We start from the raw sequence: 14481 nt of genomic DNA, 5'->3' as shown, positions 1-14481 counted from the left end.
AGGTATATATCCCAGAATACAAAAATTCTAATTCAGAGGGATACATGCATCCTGATGTTTATAGCAGTATTATCTACAATAGACAAATTATTGAAATAGCCTAAGTATCCATCAACTGATGAATGGATAAAGAAGATGTAGTGTACACATCTTGAGTTTCTATTCTATATAAAGGTATTTTGGGGATAAAATAAGTGTCCTCCTTCAAAAAATCTAACTTTATTGGTTAAATGATGAATCAGGGAAAAAAATCCATGCTGTGGTAAAATACATATTTTTTATAATTTATGAAATTAATAATCCAACAGAATTCTCTAGGCTTCTAAAGCTAGGAATCACTTATATTGCTTTTATGATATTCCAAAGATTTGTAACAAAATTGTAAACTTGTAAGAAGTTTTGGAACCAATTGTTTCAGAGCAATGAAATACATATCCTCTAAACTGGTATTTATCAAGTATACTCTCTCTGTGTTACAGTCTGAATTATATTTTCTCAAAAATTCATGTTGAAGTCCTAATCCCCAGGACCTCAGAATGTGACTGTATTTGAGTTGGGGTCTTTAAACAGGTAATTAAGTTATAATGAGATTACTTGAGTGGGCCTTAATCCAATGACTGGCATCCTTGAAGAGGGAATTGGGAATCAAACATGAACAGGGTGAAAACAATATGAAGACACAGGGAAAAGATAGTTATCCAAATGCCAAAGAGAGAGACCTAGAATACTTCCCTCCCTTTTAGCCCCCAGAAGAAACCAACCTCACTGACACTTTGACCTAGGATATCTAGCTTCCAAAACTGTGATAAATATGTTTCTGAAAAACAAATAATAAAATAAATAAATAAACGTCTGTTACTTAAGTCACCCAGTCTGTGGTACTGGCTGTGGTAGCCCTAGCAAACTAACATACTCTTTGCTTAATTCTAATATAATCATTGTTATGAATCTGAGAACATTTAGGCTATTGGGAATGCAAAGCAATATGTCTCGTTTTCCACTATAGTTTCTAAGAGTTCCACTAATCTGATCAATTAATAAAATACTCATAAAAAAAAAAAAAGACACCCGAAGAACAGAAAAAGGAAATAGTAGTTATCTCATGGTGTAGAACTAGAGATGGAGGAATGATCTGTTGTTTTTATTATAAGCCCTTATGCACATATTATTTTTTAATAATGTTTATGTTACTTTGATTAAATTAGATGGATGAAGATAGGTAGGTGGGTAATTAGAAAAGGAAAATAAACAAAACAATGGGCAATGTGATCACATCTGAACAATTCAAATCAACAATGAAATTTTGATTACTTCTCCACCTGTAAACTACTCTCAAAGGCATTTTGGCTCTTTGAAGTTCATAAACAGAATTCAGATCACCCAAGCAGAAATAATTTGCTGCTTTTAAGCCCTTTCTAGCTACAGAGTTGCCTCTAGGAATTAGCCAGAACAAAATCCCGATTAAACAACTAATTGGCTTGTCTACTAATGAAAGGAAAAACAAAGTGCTTTTCTCTACCTCAAGACAGAGTCATAAAAACAGAAGCTTTCAGAACCATCTCAGAGAAGATGTTTAAATCTCTGATGATAAAATCCAACAAGGTGAAGCCTAAAGAGGAGAACAATGAGAGTAAACAAGGTCCTGATCCAAGCAATCAGCCTCAACAATCCACAAGACAGGTATGCTACTTACATACCAAAATCAATTTTGATTGTCATCATTTTTTGTCTAGTGATGGATATTTGTCCAGTGTTTTAATATACTGTGATGTGTAAGGTTGCTTTGCTGTTTCACCTCTACCATTTGGGTCATGCACTTGTTTTTCTTTGGGGTTTTATATATACTATTTATATTTGCTTTAAAACAGATTGATAAATGTTTAGAAGACTACATTAGGAGTTGGAAGAAGCTAAATAAGACTTCTCATTGCAGATTTATATTTCTACCATAATCCCAAATGAAATCATTTCTCAAATATTAAATGGGCTATATGAATTAGTTTCAACAAAGAATGTCGAAGATCGTGGCCATGGTAAACTACAATTTAACAGTAATTGATCTGGACCAGGACCTCTTTATAGGAAACAGTTTTGCCGCTCAGGACAACTGGCAATGTATGGAGTTATTTTTGGTTGTCATATCTCAGGGGTAGAGATGGTACTTGCATCTAGGGAGTAAAGACCAAAAATGCTGCTAGACATTGTAGAATCCACAGGACAGCCCTTCACAACATAGAATTATCCAATTCAGAATTTCAATACCACCTAAGTGGAGGAACCCTATTCTAGAGAAATATTTTTCATAAGTTATAGGCCTACACACCTGTAAAATGAAAATGCTTTGTAGCCTTATTGTATAAACTAGAGGCAGTGTATATAAAGCACATAGTAGGGACTTACCAAATGGCAATTTTTATTATCATTATTATGAGTAATTTATGCTTATATGACACAATAAAGTCCAAAGGGATAATTATATAATCAGTATTCACTTACAACTGTCCAAAGAACCATTTTCATAAATTACTGACTAAATTTATCTAAAAGTGCTATGTAAGGTTTTTAGAGCAATAATTATTTTCCCATCGAAAGAATTGGATGAAAGATGTCAAGTACAAGCAGGAGTGTACCTCAGGGACTCAAATAGCATGGTCCAGTGATTCAGGTTTAAATGAGCCTAGAGTACAGAAAATACCGAGATGACTTAGCATTGGCCCTGGAAAATTTGCCTTTCATTTCTGATTAACATTGACTATGTTTGCAATGGAAAGCAGATATGAAGGAGGATGTGCTTAGCATTGCTTCATGAGAGTGCCCTTGACTTCTTTCTAATTCTTATGTTAAAGTAAATAATTCCACACTTTTAAAATTATTTATATGTTTAAAAGCTCGTGGAATATCACAAATGTTGAGCTGGGTACTTTCCTTCAGGTAGTCTTGTTGTGTTTCTCCCTAGGAAAATCACTACAATGATATTTAACCTTTGTCTATCATGATTCTTTTTCCATAGAACACATAAAAATAACTAATATATTATTCTCTTGGAGAACATAATAGCTAACAATAATTACTATGTGCCAGGCAAGGTGCTATCCTCTTCCAAGAACTATTATATTAAATCTTCAGAATAACCATGAGTCCTGTTACAATTTGCTGCTTGCACACAACTGATAATGGCAAAGCTTGGATTGGAGCCCTGTTCCATCTGACTTCAGCACCTGAGAGCTAAATATCTAGGCTATGCTTCTGAAGAAGTATGAATGAATGATGAATATTAGTTGAATCAACTAATCAATAAGAAGTATGAATGATGAAGGATGAATATTAGTTTAATCAACTTTCTAAATATCCTACTCACAAGATAAAAGGATGTTAGAGAGAAGGCAAAAAGAACAGAAACTCTAAAGGAATTGCCTTTCCTTCAGAAACAGTAATACTGGAGAAGTACTTAGATTAGACACAGGTAGAACAACTCTGGTGTATATCCCATGACATTCCCATGACATAACACTTAGGGATTTTGATCATGAAGTCTGCTGACATCACATTATATCTTAAAAGTCATACTTAAGGAAATTATTTGCATCTACTCTTTAGAGATCATAACATGTTGGCAGAGGCAATAGTTCTTCTCCAGTTTCAAATACACTAAATGTTAAAAATGACAGAAAGTTAAAACCATGTTTTTATCCATATAATATAACCTTTTAAAATGGCATTTAAACAGTAACGTTCTGAAGTACAAATAGATTATTTGAGGCCTATAAGAAGATATTTAGAAATAAAAAATCAATTTACATTCTTCTTTTAAATAAAGAGTTCTCAAAAAATAAAAATAAAAATATTAAAAAAAATACTTAGTTCTCAAACCAAAATAACTTAGGTGACTTCCATTTGTCAATAACCAATAAATCAAGATCTGCAAATTCAGGCTAATCCAGACTTTCATGCTACAGAATAAGACATCATTCACATAAATCTACACTTGTATACATGAAAAGACTATGATTAAAATGTTTATGAGTAGCATCATAACATGTAAAAGTACTTGATTGAAATCAGAAGGCTTTACCACTACTTCATAATATATCCAGAGATCCATACATTTTTAGCCACCTTATCAATTTCCTACTCAATAACGTAAGAATAATAATAGCTGTCTTGCCTAATACATATGGTTACTGTGAGACTTAAATTAAAGCATCTGATTAATTTACTTCCCAGCTTAAAATGTTTCTGACATACAGTGCTGTTAAATAATGTCAAACTCCACATCAAGGCTAATGGGACTCTCAAGGCCCTTGTCCTTGCCTATTTAGCTAGGCTTACTTTCTCACACTCTTTCCCATCCAACCACTTCTACTTTAGTTTCCCACAGCCTGTATACAATCACACCTTAGACTTTTGCTGAACAGGTATCCACTACCTGGAATATTTTCCATGCCTTGTTCATCTGAAAAAAAATTCATCTTGATTTGTAAAATTCAGAGTTACTTCCTTTTTGATAGTCTCCTCCCTTTCCTTCTACTGCAGTAGAATTGACCATCCCACATTTATGCCCTATCTCTATCCTCTACAGACATTCATTACTTATAACATTTCCTTGCACTTACATTTGTGTGTGTATGTTTCCCCTACCACTCTGTAAATAGCTTGGGAGCCAACATTTCTGTGTTCTAACCTTATATCTTGTTTCACTTTGTTCCCATAGGACCATCCTCAGACACACACTGGCCATATCCATTGAGACATACCTACATTTCAAAGGAAAGCTTAGATTCTCAGACAAATGACAAGGTAGAGGCAAATGAAATCACAAAGAGAAGAGAGCTCTGAATTAAGAAACTAGACTACTTTTTTCTATCACTTTAAGTTCTACTACAAAAGACCTAGACCAGGACCAATACTAGGACTGTGGGGAATGAGGACTGGAATTGGGAGGAACATGTGCCAGGTAGATGTAGCAACCACAGTGACAAAAAGAGAGTGCCAAAAGCCAACAAGCTGTGAAAGTCAAAGCTGATTATTCAATAGTAGAGCCGAGAATATCCATTTAAGTGAAAGAATTATCATTTGTAGTATATCATAAACAAATGATAAGCTTTAATGATTGGCTTACTCATTGAATGAAAAACTCCATATTATATTTTACATTTAACTTTATTTTTTGTGTAAATTAATTGTGTACAATCTTTGTTTCTCAAAGGGACAAAACAAAAATGAAAAGAAATCTCTCCAAACCAAGATGACTCCAGTCACATTTGAAGAGTCACACACCAAAATACAAGGTCAGAACTCAAATCTGTAGGAAAAAATAAAATGCATATCTCTCTGAAATGTGTTACCTGATGAAACACTTGACCTTGACTAGGTAAATCATCTAGGGTAAATCACACTTGAGACACTTTAAAGATCTGAGTGTTTATAAAAACATAATTTCTTCATTCAGTCACTTATTCAATAGATGCTTTTTTATTACCTGCTATGTGCCAGGTCTATGGGCTAGAAATGTAGTGGTGAACAATATGGCCAAGTCTGTGTTAATATATGCATATAATGAACAATATAATTTTAAGTAAGGGTTATAAAATGATAAAATAGATGTGGATTGTACATATTTAAAGGTTCAACACTCATACCTCTGCTCTTCTTTCTTTAAATTCTCTCCATTAGAAATCTCATCTACTCCTAAGGTTACCATAACTCATTTCTATATCAGTGATTCCATAGCAGACCCAATTCCTTTTTTAAGACCCTGTCCAATATTTTCTTTTTTTGTCTCTTCTTTTCAGGTATATTCTGCCAGAAAGATTCTTTTTTTAATAATTTTTTTATTCTTTTAATTTGAATCCCAGCTAGTTAACATATAGTGTAATAATGATTTCAGGAATAGAATTTAGTGATTCATCACTTACATATAACACCCAGTGTTCATCCCAACAAGTGTCCTCCCTTTTGCAATATTTTCTAAGTAACCACTGGACATATACACCTGTATGTTCTGCTGCCATTCTGTTTTACTATGAGTCATTTTATAATAGTGATAGTTTCCAATTTGCAGTTCTTCTGACATAAAAATGCAACCTTTTTTAAAGTATTTTTTCTCTTTTTTTTAAGTTTATTTATTTTGAAAGAGAGAGAGCGGGGCTCGAACTCACGAACCATGAGCTCATGACATGAACCAAAATCGGACATTTAACCAACTGAGCTACCCACGCGCCCCATAAAAACCTTATGGTACGAAACCTTAATGGTACGAAACCAAGGATCACATCTTTGGGATGACAAGTTTTGTCCTACTCTTGTTATACTTTTTTCAAAGTATATTTGTAAGCTTAATTTTTCATAGCTGGTAATAAAAACTCTTGTGGAAGTTTCATTTAACATAGAAGCTGTTTGAGTGGAAAGGAAAAAAATAGTTTCATTTAAATTTGCAGACTTAGCATGTCTTCAAAGGCTTTAATAGGAAAAGCAGTTATATTTAAGATATTTTGTTTTGAAAAAGCAAAATTATTAGTGTTTAAAGATAGCCTCTTATATGTGCTTGGTATTTTTATATTCTTCCCTTCAAAACATGCAGGTGCAATGTCACAATATCTGCAGATGTTGATTTCTGATTATAGAACTCTTATCTTCTGCAGAGCATGGTTTAATTTTTATCTGCCATGGAAATGAAGAATGTAATACATTTTGGATTCAAATAAAGATAACTTTCTAAGGTTCTCTTTTGATTACAATCATCTTTCATAGGCTTCCACTTCACTTATAGTACATTAAATCCTTCTGTAAAAAATGTTTTGCTACCAGTAGAGGATATTTAAATGACTTCCCTAATAGTTTATCATGATATAAGGTGACTTTGTGTGGAAATAGATCAAAGTTAGGTGCCCATGGGTAGCTAGTATGGTATGGTGGGTTGAATAATGGCCTCTCAAAAACATCCACACCCTGCTCCCTAAAAACTATGAATTTTTACATGAAGGGGAACAAAATGCTGATGTTACTAAGTTAAGGATCTTGAGATGGGAAGATTATCCAGAAAGCCTCAATGTAATTAAGGGATTCTCATAAGAAGAAGGCAGAAGGGTCAAAGATAAAAGAAGATGGGATGATAGAAGCAGAGGTCACATTGATGCAATCTGAAAATGGAAGAAGGGACCACAAACCAAGGAACACAGGCAACCTCTACAGGCTAGGAAAGAATAAACCTGTGTTATTCTAGGCATTTAAGCTTGTTTCCTACAACAATAGAAAACTAATGTGTATGACTTTAAAATACTCCCTACTTAAGTAACAAAAAAAGAAACAAGAAATTGAGTTTTGCTCTAATCAATAACATAAATTCAGTATATTGGCAGTATATTATACTATAAAGAGCACTGCTTTGGAGTTTGGCATGTCTCAATTCAAATTGTAACTCTACTAAATAACTTTGTCTGGCTTTAGTCAAGATAGTTGACATCTCTAAGTATCAGTTTGCTCATGTACAAAATAAGGATAATACTGTCATTAATCTTCTAAGTTGTAGATACAGATTAAACTAGTTAATATATATAAAGCATTTAGCATTGAGATTGATAAATTCCAATGTTGATGGGGGTCAGGTAGCATAAATGAGGATCATGCATGTCCTGTCTAAAGAGGCCAGAGGCCACTCAGCTCCAACCAGTCACTGTCATGTGGAGATGAGAGGCAAGTGCTGCCAGATAGTCCATCTTCAGTCTAGAGACTGTAAATACAAATTTTAATTTTAATTCTCTCAATTTTTAAATGTCAACTTTTTAAAATGTTTAAATATTCTCTTTTTAAATCATTGAAATAAAAACTGAAATCTTGGGGCTCCTGTGTGGCTCAGTTGGTTAGGTGTCGGACTTCAGGTCATGATCTCATAGTTCCTGAGTGCTGGGCTCTGTGCTGGGCTCTGTGCTGACAACTCAGAGCCTGGAGCCTGCTTCAAATTCTGTGTCTCCCTCTCTCTCTGCCCCTCCCCTACTCAGGTCCTCTCTCTCTCTGTCAAAAATAAATAAAACATTTTTAAAAAACAAAATGTGATCATTTTGTGACCTCTAACCGACCACATGGTAGGTACTCTATGTTGCTCATGCCTATGAACAATGACAACCTGGACAAGATTCTGAATCCAGCAATGTTTTTATTTATCCTCTTCCTCTTCCCTTTCTCTTCCTTTGTGCCCTCCATCCCAGGTTTGTGTTGCAAACCAACTGCAAATGTCATGTCCTCCCTGGGCCTCCTGTGCCAAATAGCTCTCTATAACCAAGACCTAGGTTCCAAGTCTAACACATTTCCAGGTCTTCAGAGGTGTCCCAGGCCTTGCCAGTCTCCCACCACTATCCAAACTGACCTAGCCTGCATCTCAGCCAACTCAGTTTGGACAGAAATAAGGAAAGCTAAAAACTACTCTAGAACTTAAAACTACTATAAGACATAAAGTATACTAATTTTCTAAATATTACAGGAAAAAGAAAGAGGGAAAATCCTAACTCATTTAAGCAGAAAACCACTCTTTAGTCCTTGGCAGGACTTATACAAATTTAATTTTTCTTGTATGGAATAGGAAAATAGCCAGACTATATACAGAAATTTAATGTCTAAATCAATAAAGGCTTCCCTATATAAGATCAATGAGTTTGATTACCATGCATGGGAGGTACTATGGTTAATTTTAGTAGTATAGTTCACTTTCTGTAACTGTCAACACTATTCATCAGACAAAGGATAAGGTAGGAATATAGAAACAATGACAACAAGATGAGAGAAACTTTTCAAAAACTATTAAAGCATGTTTTTCTGCTTCATCCAAAAGAAAAAGGGGAAAAAACACCTTATATAGTAAATAATTACAGCTATTGAACTTAAACATTCCTTCAAAATGATATCTGATATGAACAAAAGAAATGAGAAATGAGTGCTGATTTGGCAAGGCAGAGACATAATCAGGACACCTTCAGTGGCAAGGGCTCAAGGCTAAGGAAACCTCTGGATAACTGGAACTGGAAAACCATTTAAGGGACAGAGCCAGCCCTGGGAGCTGATTGCTTTCTCTGCCTTTCACTCATAGTCAACAAAGCTTTGCATTTCTCTCTGCATGTCTACTTTGGGCTGCTCTTACTCCCATCCTATCATTTCGCAGTCTAAATTCCAGAGAGAGCAGGCTGACTGATTTAGATAGCAATCATTGTTCCCACTGGGCAGAGTCCATGGGAACCACCCGGTTCACCACCCAGATCACCAGCCAGCTGTGATCTGGCCATATTCTTCAGGTCAGGTGCCCAGCTATGTGCACAACCAATAACCATTCCTGTGTATTATACAGAACAGAGCTGCCTTGCTGAAGATGGAGAGGTAACGAGAGCTGATTAGCTAGAAGGAAAAGTTAGGCATAGAAATTATACTTTGTTTTAAATATCAAATAGAAGGCCAAACTCTGATAAAATTCCTTAGTTTCCACCTGATTAATAAGCTAAAAACTTAAGAGACACTAACCAATGTGGATGGGATGAATTTTTTTTTATAAAATACCATATATTTTATAGTTTGCATGATTTAAATATATTTGTATAATTCAGTTAAATCAAACTATGTTTTTAGCTTTTTTCTCTGCTAAAGAATATAGCTAATTCTGCTTTCCTGATTCCTGAAACACTCTTAAGTAAATAAAAGCTTCAGCATGCCTCATATATATCAATGTTATGCATACCTGAAATAGTTAATATTTTTTTTTAAAGAAGATAATTTACCCTAGTCAAGCCGGTGGAACACTTTGTGTTTATCCTGCATTTTTCTTGAATGGAGTCTTTATCTAATCCTCACAGGAATCCCCATGACAAAAGTATTTCTCATTTTATGGATGAGGAAACTGTTATAGAAAAGTAACTTATCCAGAGTCACCCAGAGAATTAGTGATGTAAGGATTACAGCTCTGTGTTTCGTACCTGGCACCGGTAACTCACCACACTCCTTAAACCTGCACATAAAATGTATTTTCTAGATGAATTAATCCCAGTACAAAAATCCCTGAAACAAAGCATGACATTGAGAGAGGACAGGATCTCTCATCCTGACACAGTACCAAAGCTACCTTAGATGGATCTGTATTCTTTTTTGTTTGTTGATTTGTTCATTTATTCACTTGTGATGATGTATCTTAAAGTTAAAAAAAACTGCCTAAATATAAAAATCCTTTCAGGACTTTTTGGCACATTAAGGCTGACTAGAAGACTTCTAACCTCTGACCCAATGCAAGGACCCCATCTGGGTCCTTCATATGGGCTCCAGCTTCTGCCTGTATACCTCCAGCAACAGGGCTTTCATTGCCTCACAAAGCCATATGTTTCACTATTAGACAAGTTTAATTGTTAGAATGTTTGGGCTTTTATTTGTTTTGGAAATCCCAATGATGGATATTTCTTCTGCCTTCTGGTATACACTAAATAAGTCTTTTCTATACAGCAGCCCTTCAAAGAATTTGAAATAACTGCTAGGTCACTAGTTAGTCTTTAGCTATTTTAGACCCAAAGTTTCTCCACAATTCTTCATATGAGATGGTTTCCAGAACTCTCAGTTACTCTGACTCCTTCTCCTCTGGATTTTTTATAGATTTCTTCAACATTTCTAAGGTAAAGTATTACATTTTTCAAATCTGTTACATTTTAGGACTCTCCTTCAGGTTCTATTCTATACTCATTGCTATAATGTTTATCAGCTTCCTCCATGTCATTTGACAATCCACAAAGATATAATAAAATTTCAAGTATGATCAACATGTTGTAATTAAAATTATTCTAAGAGCACTATATATTCTGGCAACTATAAAACACAAGCTGAGTCAAAAATACCATCTTAGATGCCAGAAGATAATCATTAATTATACATTTCTTAAAACTGTGTTATTATTTTATTCCAAACGTTCATTCATTAAGATGAAATTGATAGTATCATTTATGCATCTAATCAAGGTACTCAGGCTTAGTTTTTGTTAATTCACCTTCCATCTAATTACTCAGATATTGTTGGTGTCCAATAAAAGGAAATTTGTTTTTGAGATAGAACTCACAATGTATTTGGTGTTATAAGAGTTAGAAATTCAACCAAGTGATATCTCACCCACATCAAATATTCCAACCAATGAGAGCATTTTCAAGTCTTCCCCTTTTTACATCCATAAAAAAAAAAACCAATTGAATCAACACCTGTCTAATTCACAACCTTATTCCCAAATCAGTTTCTTTCTTTGGATTCCTCCTTTTCCAGCAATTATTTAGTGCCACTGATAAAATGTGTAAGGTTAATGGCTTTCTGCATCACTTATTTCCTCACTTGAAGACAGAAGCAGCTGTTTCACACCTGCACAGCTCTCCACAATGCTCTCCACAATGTGCTACTACAAGGGGACAAAGCAGTTTGGAAGTGTATTACAGAGGCCCAGTGTGAGATGCTGCCAGGCCGAAGACAAAATCAGCCAGGTGTGTGGAGGGCAAACTCTACTCATTCTTGCACATTCAATAAAAGCAACCATATCAGAACACTTTGACTCCAGATTTTACTATCTGCCATGGGCACACATTCCAGGGCAGAACTTGACCAAGTGTACTGATGCGACCTGGCAATTTCAGAGCACAGTTGGCAGAAAGACTTACACTATTCATTTGGGCAGCTACAAACGAGGGATCCTGCTTTCCATGTGTGAAGCTGGGTAAAACTACAATGTGGGGTTGACAAAACTTCACCCAGATGCCAGAGCAAGATTTGCCGTGTATTTTAGATTTCTTCCATGATGAGGATGATGCGAGCAATCTGACCATCTGTTCCCACAAACAAATAACATGCTGCATGGATAAAAAGACACCCACACTGAGTATAGTTGACAGGGATTCTTTTGTTTTAAGTCCTCATGAGTATGTTTAAAGTTGTTCTGCTTTGAATCCAAGAACGGGCAATAACTGGTTTCTCATCTTTGTCGACAAACTGTGATTAAGGACTTCTTTTGTAATTAAAATGCTTATCCACAAAGCAAATTAGGTTGTAATAAATTTCTGAATAACCTAGACTTGTAGTAGAGGCAGCATCATTTTAGAAGGGGTTGGTAATGTCTAGAGGAGACCTGGTAAGGTACAACGATCTACTTAGAGTTACTTTAATCCAAATGTTATTATGATAAACAAAAATTCCTTATCAGAAGAGGAGAAAAGAACTGTTGCAGAACAGTCAGTCATTAATTGGTGCTAGCAGAAAAGTAATAGTGTAAATGTAATGCATATGCTGTAACCTGAATGACTGATGGAAGTATGTGATGCAGCTTATATTCACATGCCTTTCTAAGAAATAGTCAATAAAAGCCCCTTAAGAAAGACTGTTTTACATATTCTACTTGTTATATATTCAGGAGGGGTTTTTATGATTATTTTACTCACATTTCATGCTCTATTTTCACTCCTAATTTGGGGGCAGGGATGTGGGCACTCCCAGAAAAATATATGGACACAATGGTTCATAACTCTTTTTTTGGCCCAGACTTCTTGGAAGAGCTCATGTTAATCTTAAATCCTCTCCATGTAAAATTTGCATAGGTAACACAGAGTCTCAAAAGTTCCAATCCATGAGTTCACTAGATCTCTGTGGCCAGAGGTTAAGAACTTTGCTCTCAAATATCTTACCATAATTAACCCAAGTGTTTGTGGATATAGGAAAAAGATTTTGCTGTCATTTTCCTAGGCAGAAATATGTAGCATAATGTTAGAGATCTGAAAAATTATTTATTTTTTGGTTGGATAAAGAGAAATGGGAAAATATGGCTTGACCCAAATACATAGGGAAAATAGATCTTTCTCTCTTATTTCTACCAAAAGCCTCTTAGTACAAAATGACATATTGAAAGTGCAATTTTTTTTAACTCTGAAATCTGTTCAATACTGATAAGCTCACTAGTGTACCACATGTGCTTGTATAAAAAGGACCCTATCCTGCACTCTCAGTAAGATTCCATACACGTGGAAACATTTCATCTGGAATATAGTCTTTAGACAGAGACTCCAAGGACATGATTATAGTAACGATCCTTTGTATCCTAAGTAAAGTCAGGAATTCAGAGGGTTTTCATTTAAACATTATGCTGTGGTTTCCATCTTCTAGCCAAAACTACTAGAATTCCAAAATAAATGTAGGTAGGAGATACATAATGAAGAAATCTGTTTGGGGAAATCCAGGGGTTTAAGCTTTCTTAGTCATAAACCTTTCAAAACTCTTAAGTACTGAGTCAATTTTATGATTGCCTTTATTCCGAAAACATGTTCCTGAAAAATTTCATATATTGGCAGGTTTTAGGCGGATCACAGGAATTTTCATATTAAAGGGCTTGTATGATAAGAGCTTTTGTGAAAGTAAATCATCACCCCATGATTTACCATTTTTGTGAATTCAGATTTTCAATACTGGATTGGCTTAAGTTTTTTCAATTATAATTTATTACAAAAAAAATAAGAGTTATCATTTGGGCATTGATTCTAATTTTCTAAGCACAGTACATCCATTTAAAAATAAGTTAGAAACTGTGGACAATGAATAACCATTAAATTGTGTTCATTCTATTTCTTTGCTCCTTCTATATTTTCTTTTTACATTAAGCAATTTACTTAAATTTTCTCTATAATCCACATATTTATCAATGAATTGATTATTCTCTTGGTACACTACAATTTAAACTATATTAATTGTAAATTGTTTTTATAAGCTTGAAGGGAAAATTTTAATTTTTGGACTGAAAATGAAGCTAGTACATACTAGTTTGCACTGCTTATTCAGAAAAAAGTATCATAACTAAAGATGATCAAACCAAAAACAAAGATTTTATTTAATTAAAAAAAGTTAGAATGCAAAATTCTGAAATAATGTCAGTGACATCACTTCTGTCTATTTTATTTTTCTGAATTTTATGAGGCTTCAATTTCAACCACAAATTATGAATAATACTTTAGCAGAACCGAAATACCTTTTGAATGGATTACTCCTTACTAATCTCATCTTTGCTAGTTTCAAAAAGTAATATACTATGAACTTTTTGTTTCATAATACAACTTAAATATACTTTTCATCAGCCTGAACGTGTCTACAAGCTAACCTCTCCTGCATAAGATCCTACTTTGTTTAGCAGGAATCCTAGGGGAGGCATTCCTAAGACTGTTTTGGAGAAAAAAACATCCCTGTAACTTACACTGTCCAATATAATTTATCAACAGTGGCATATATTCTTCTGTCTATATGTTGTTTCCTTTCCATAGATAAAATCTCTGAGAAAAATTCAATCAAAGATCTGACCACAACCCCTGACCATCAAAATCCAACAGAATCAAAGGGAACGATGCCAGAGCAAAAGGAAATGGAAACTGGGAAAGAAGGTCTAGTCAGGTAAGAAGTCAATAAAATACATAATACCTGTTAGAGATATTGCTCAGCCTTCACTGAAAA

General features: G+C 34.5%; 1 protein-coding gene across 1 annotated transcript in view; it reads left to right on the top strand.

Annotated features, from left to right (window-relative positions):
• The first annotated feature begins 1488 nt into the window (after nucleotides 1–1488).
• CNGB3 (cyclic nucleotide gated channel subunit beta 3) overlaps nucleotides 1489–14481 on the top strand; it is a 153339-nt gene continuing 140346 nt past the window's right edge. The window contains exons 1-3 of the mRNA XM_047073786.1: nucleotides 1489–1680; nucleotides 5207–5288; nucleotides 14295–14421. Of these exons, the coding sequence (XP_046929742.1) occupies nucleotides 1489–1680; nucleotides 5207–5288; nucleotides 14295–14421 (401 nt within the window). The remainder of the gene's footprint in view (nucleotides 1681–5206; nucleotides 5289–14294; nucleotides 14422–14481) is intronic.

The sequence above is a fragment of the Lynx rufus genome, unplaced genomic scaffold, assembly GCF_022079265.1.
Source record: "Lynx rufus isolate CCGP_SWC_20201006 ecotype Redwood Valley unplaced genomic scaffold, mLynRuf1.p SCAF_12, whole genome shotgun sequence".
Classification (NCBI taxonomy): Eukaryota; Metazoa; Chordata; class Mammalia; order Carnivora; family Felidae; genus Lynx; species Lynx rufus.
Note: the sequence above shows the minus strand (reverse complement) of the source record. Positions and strands in the feature narration are given on the sequence as shown.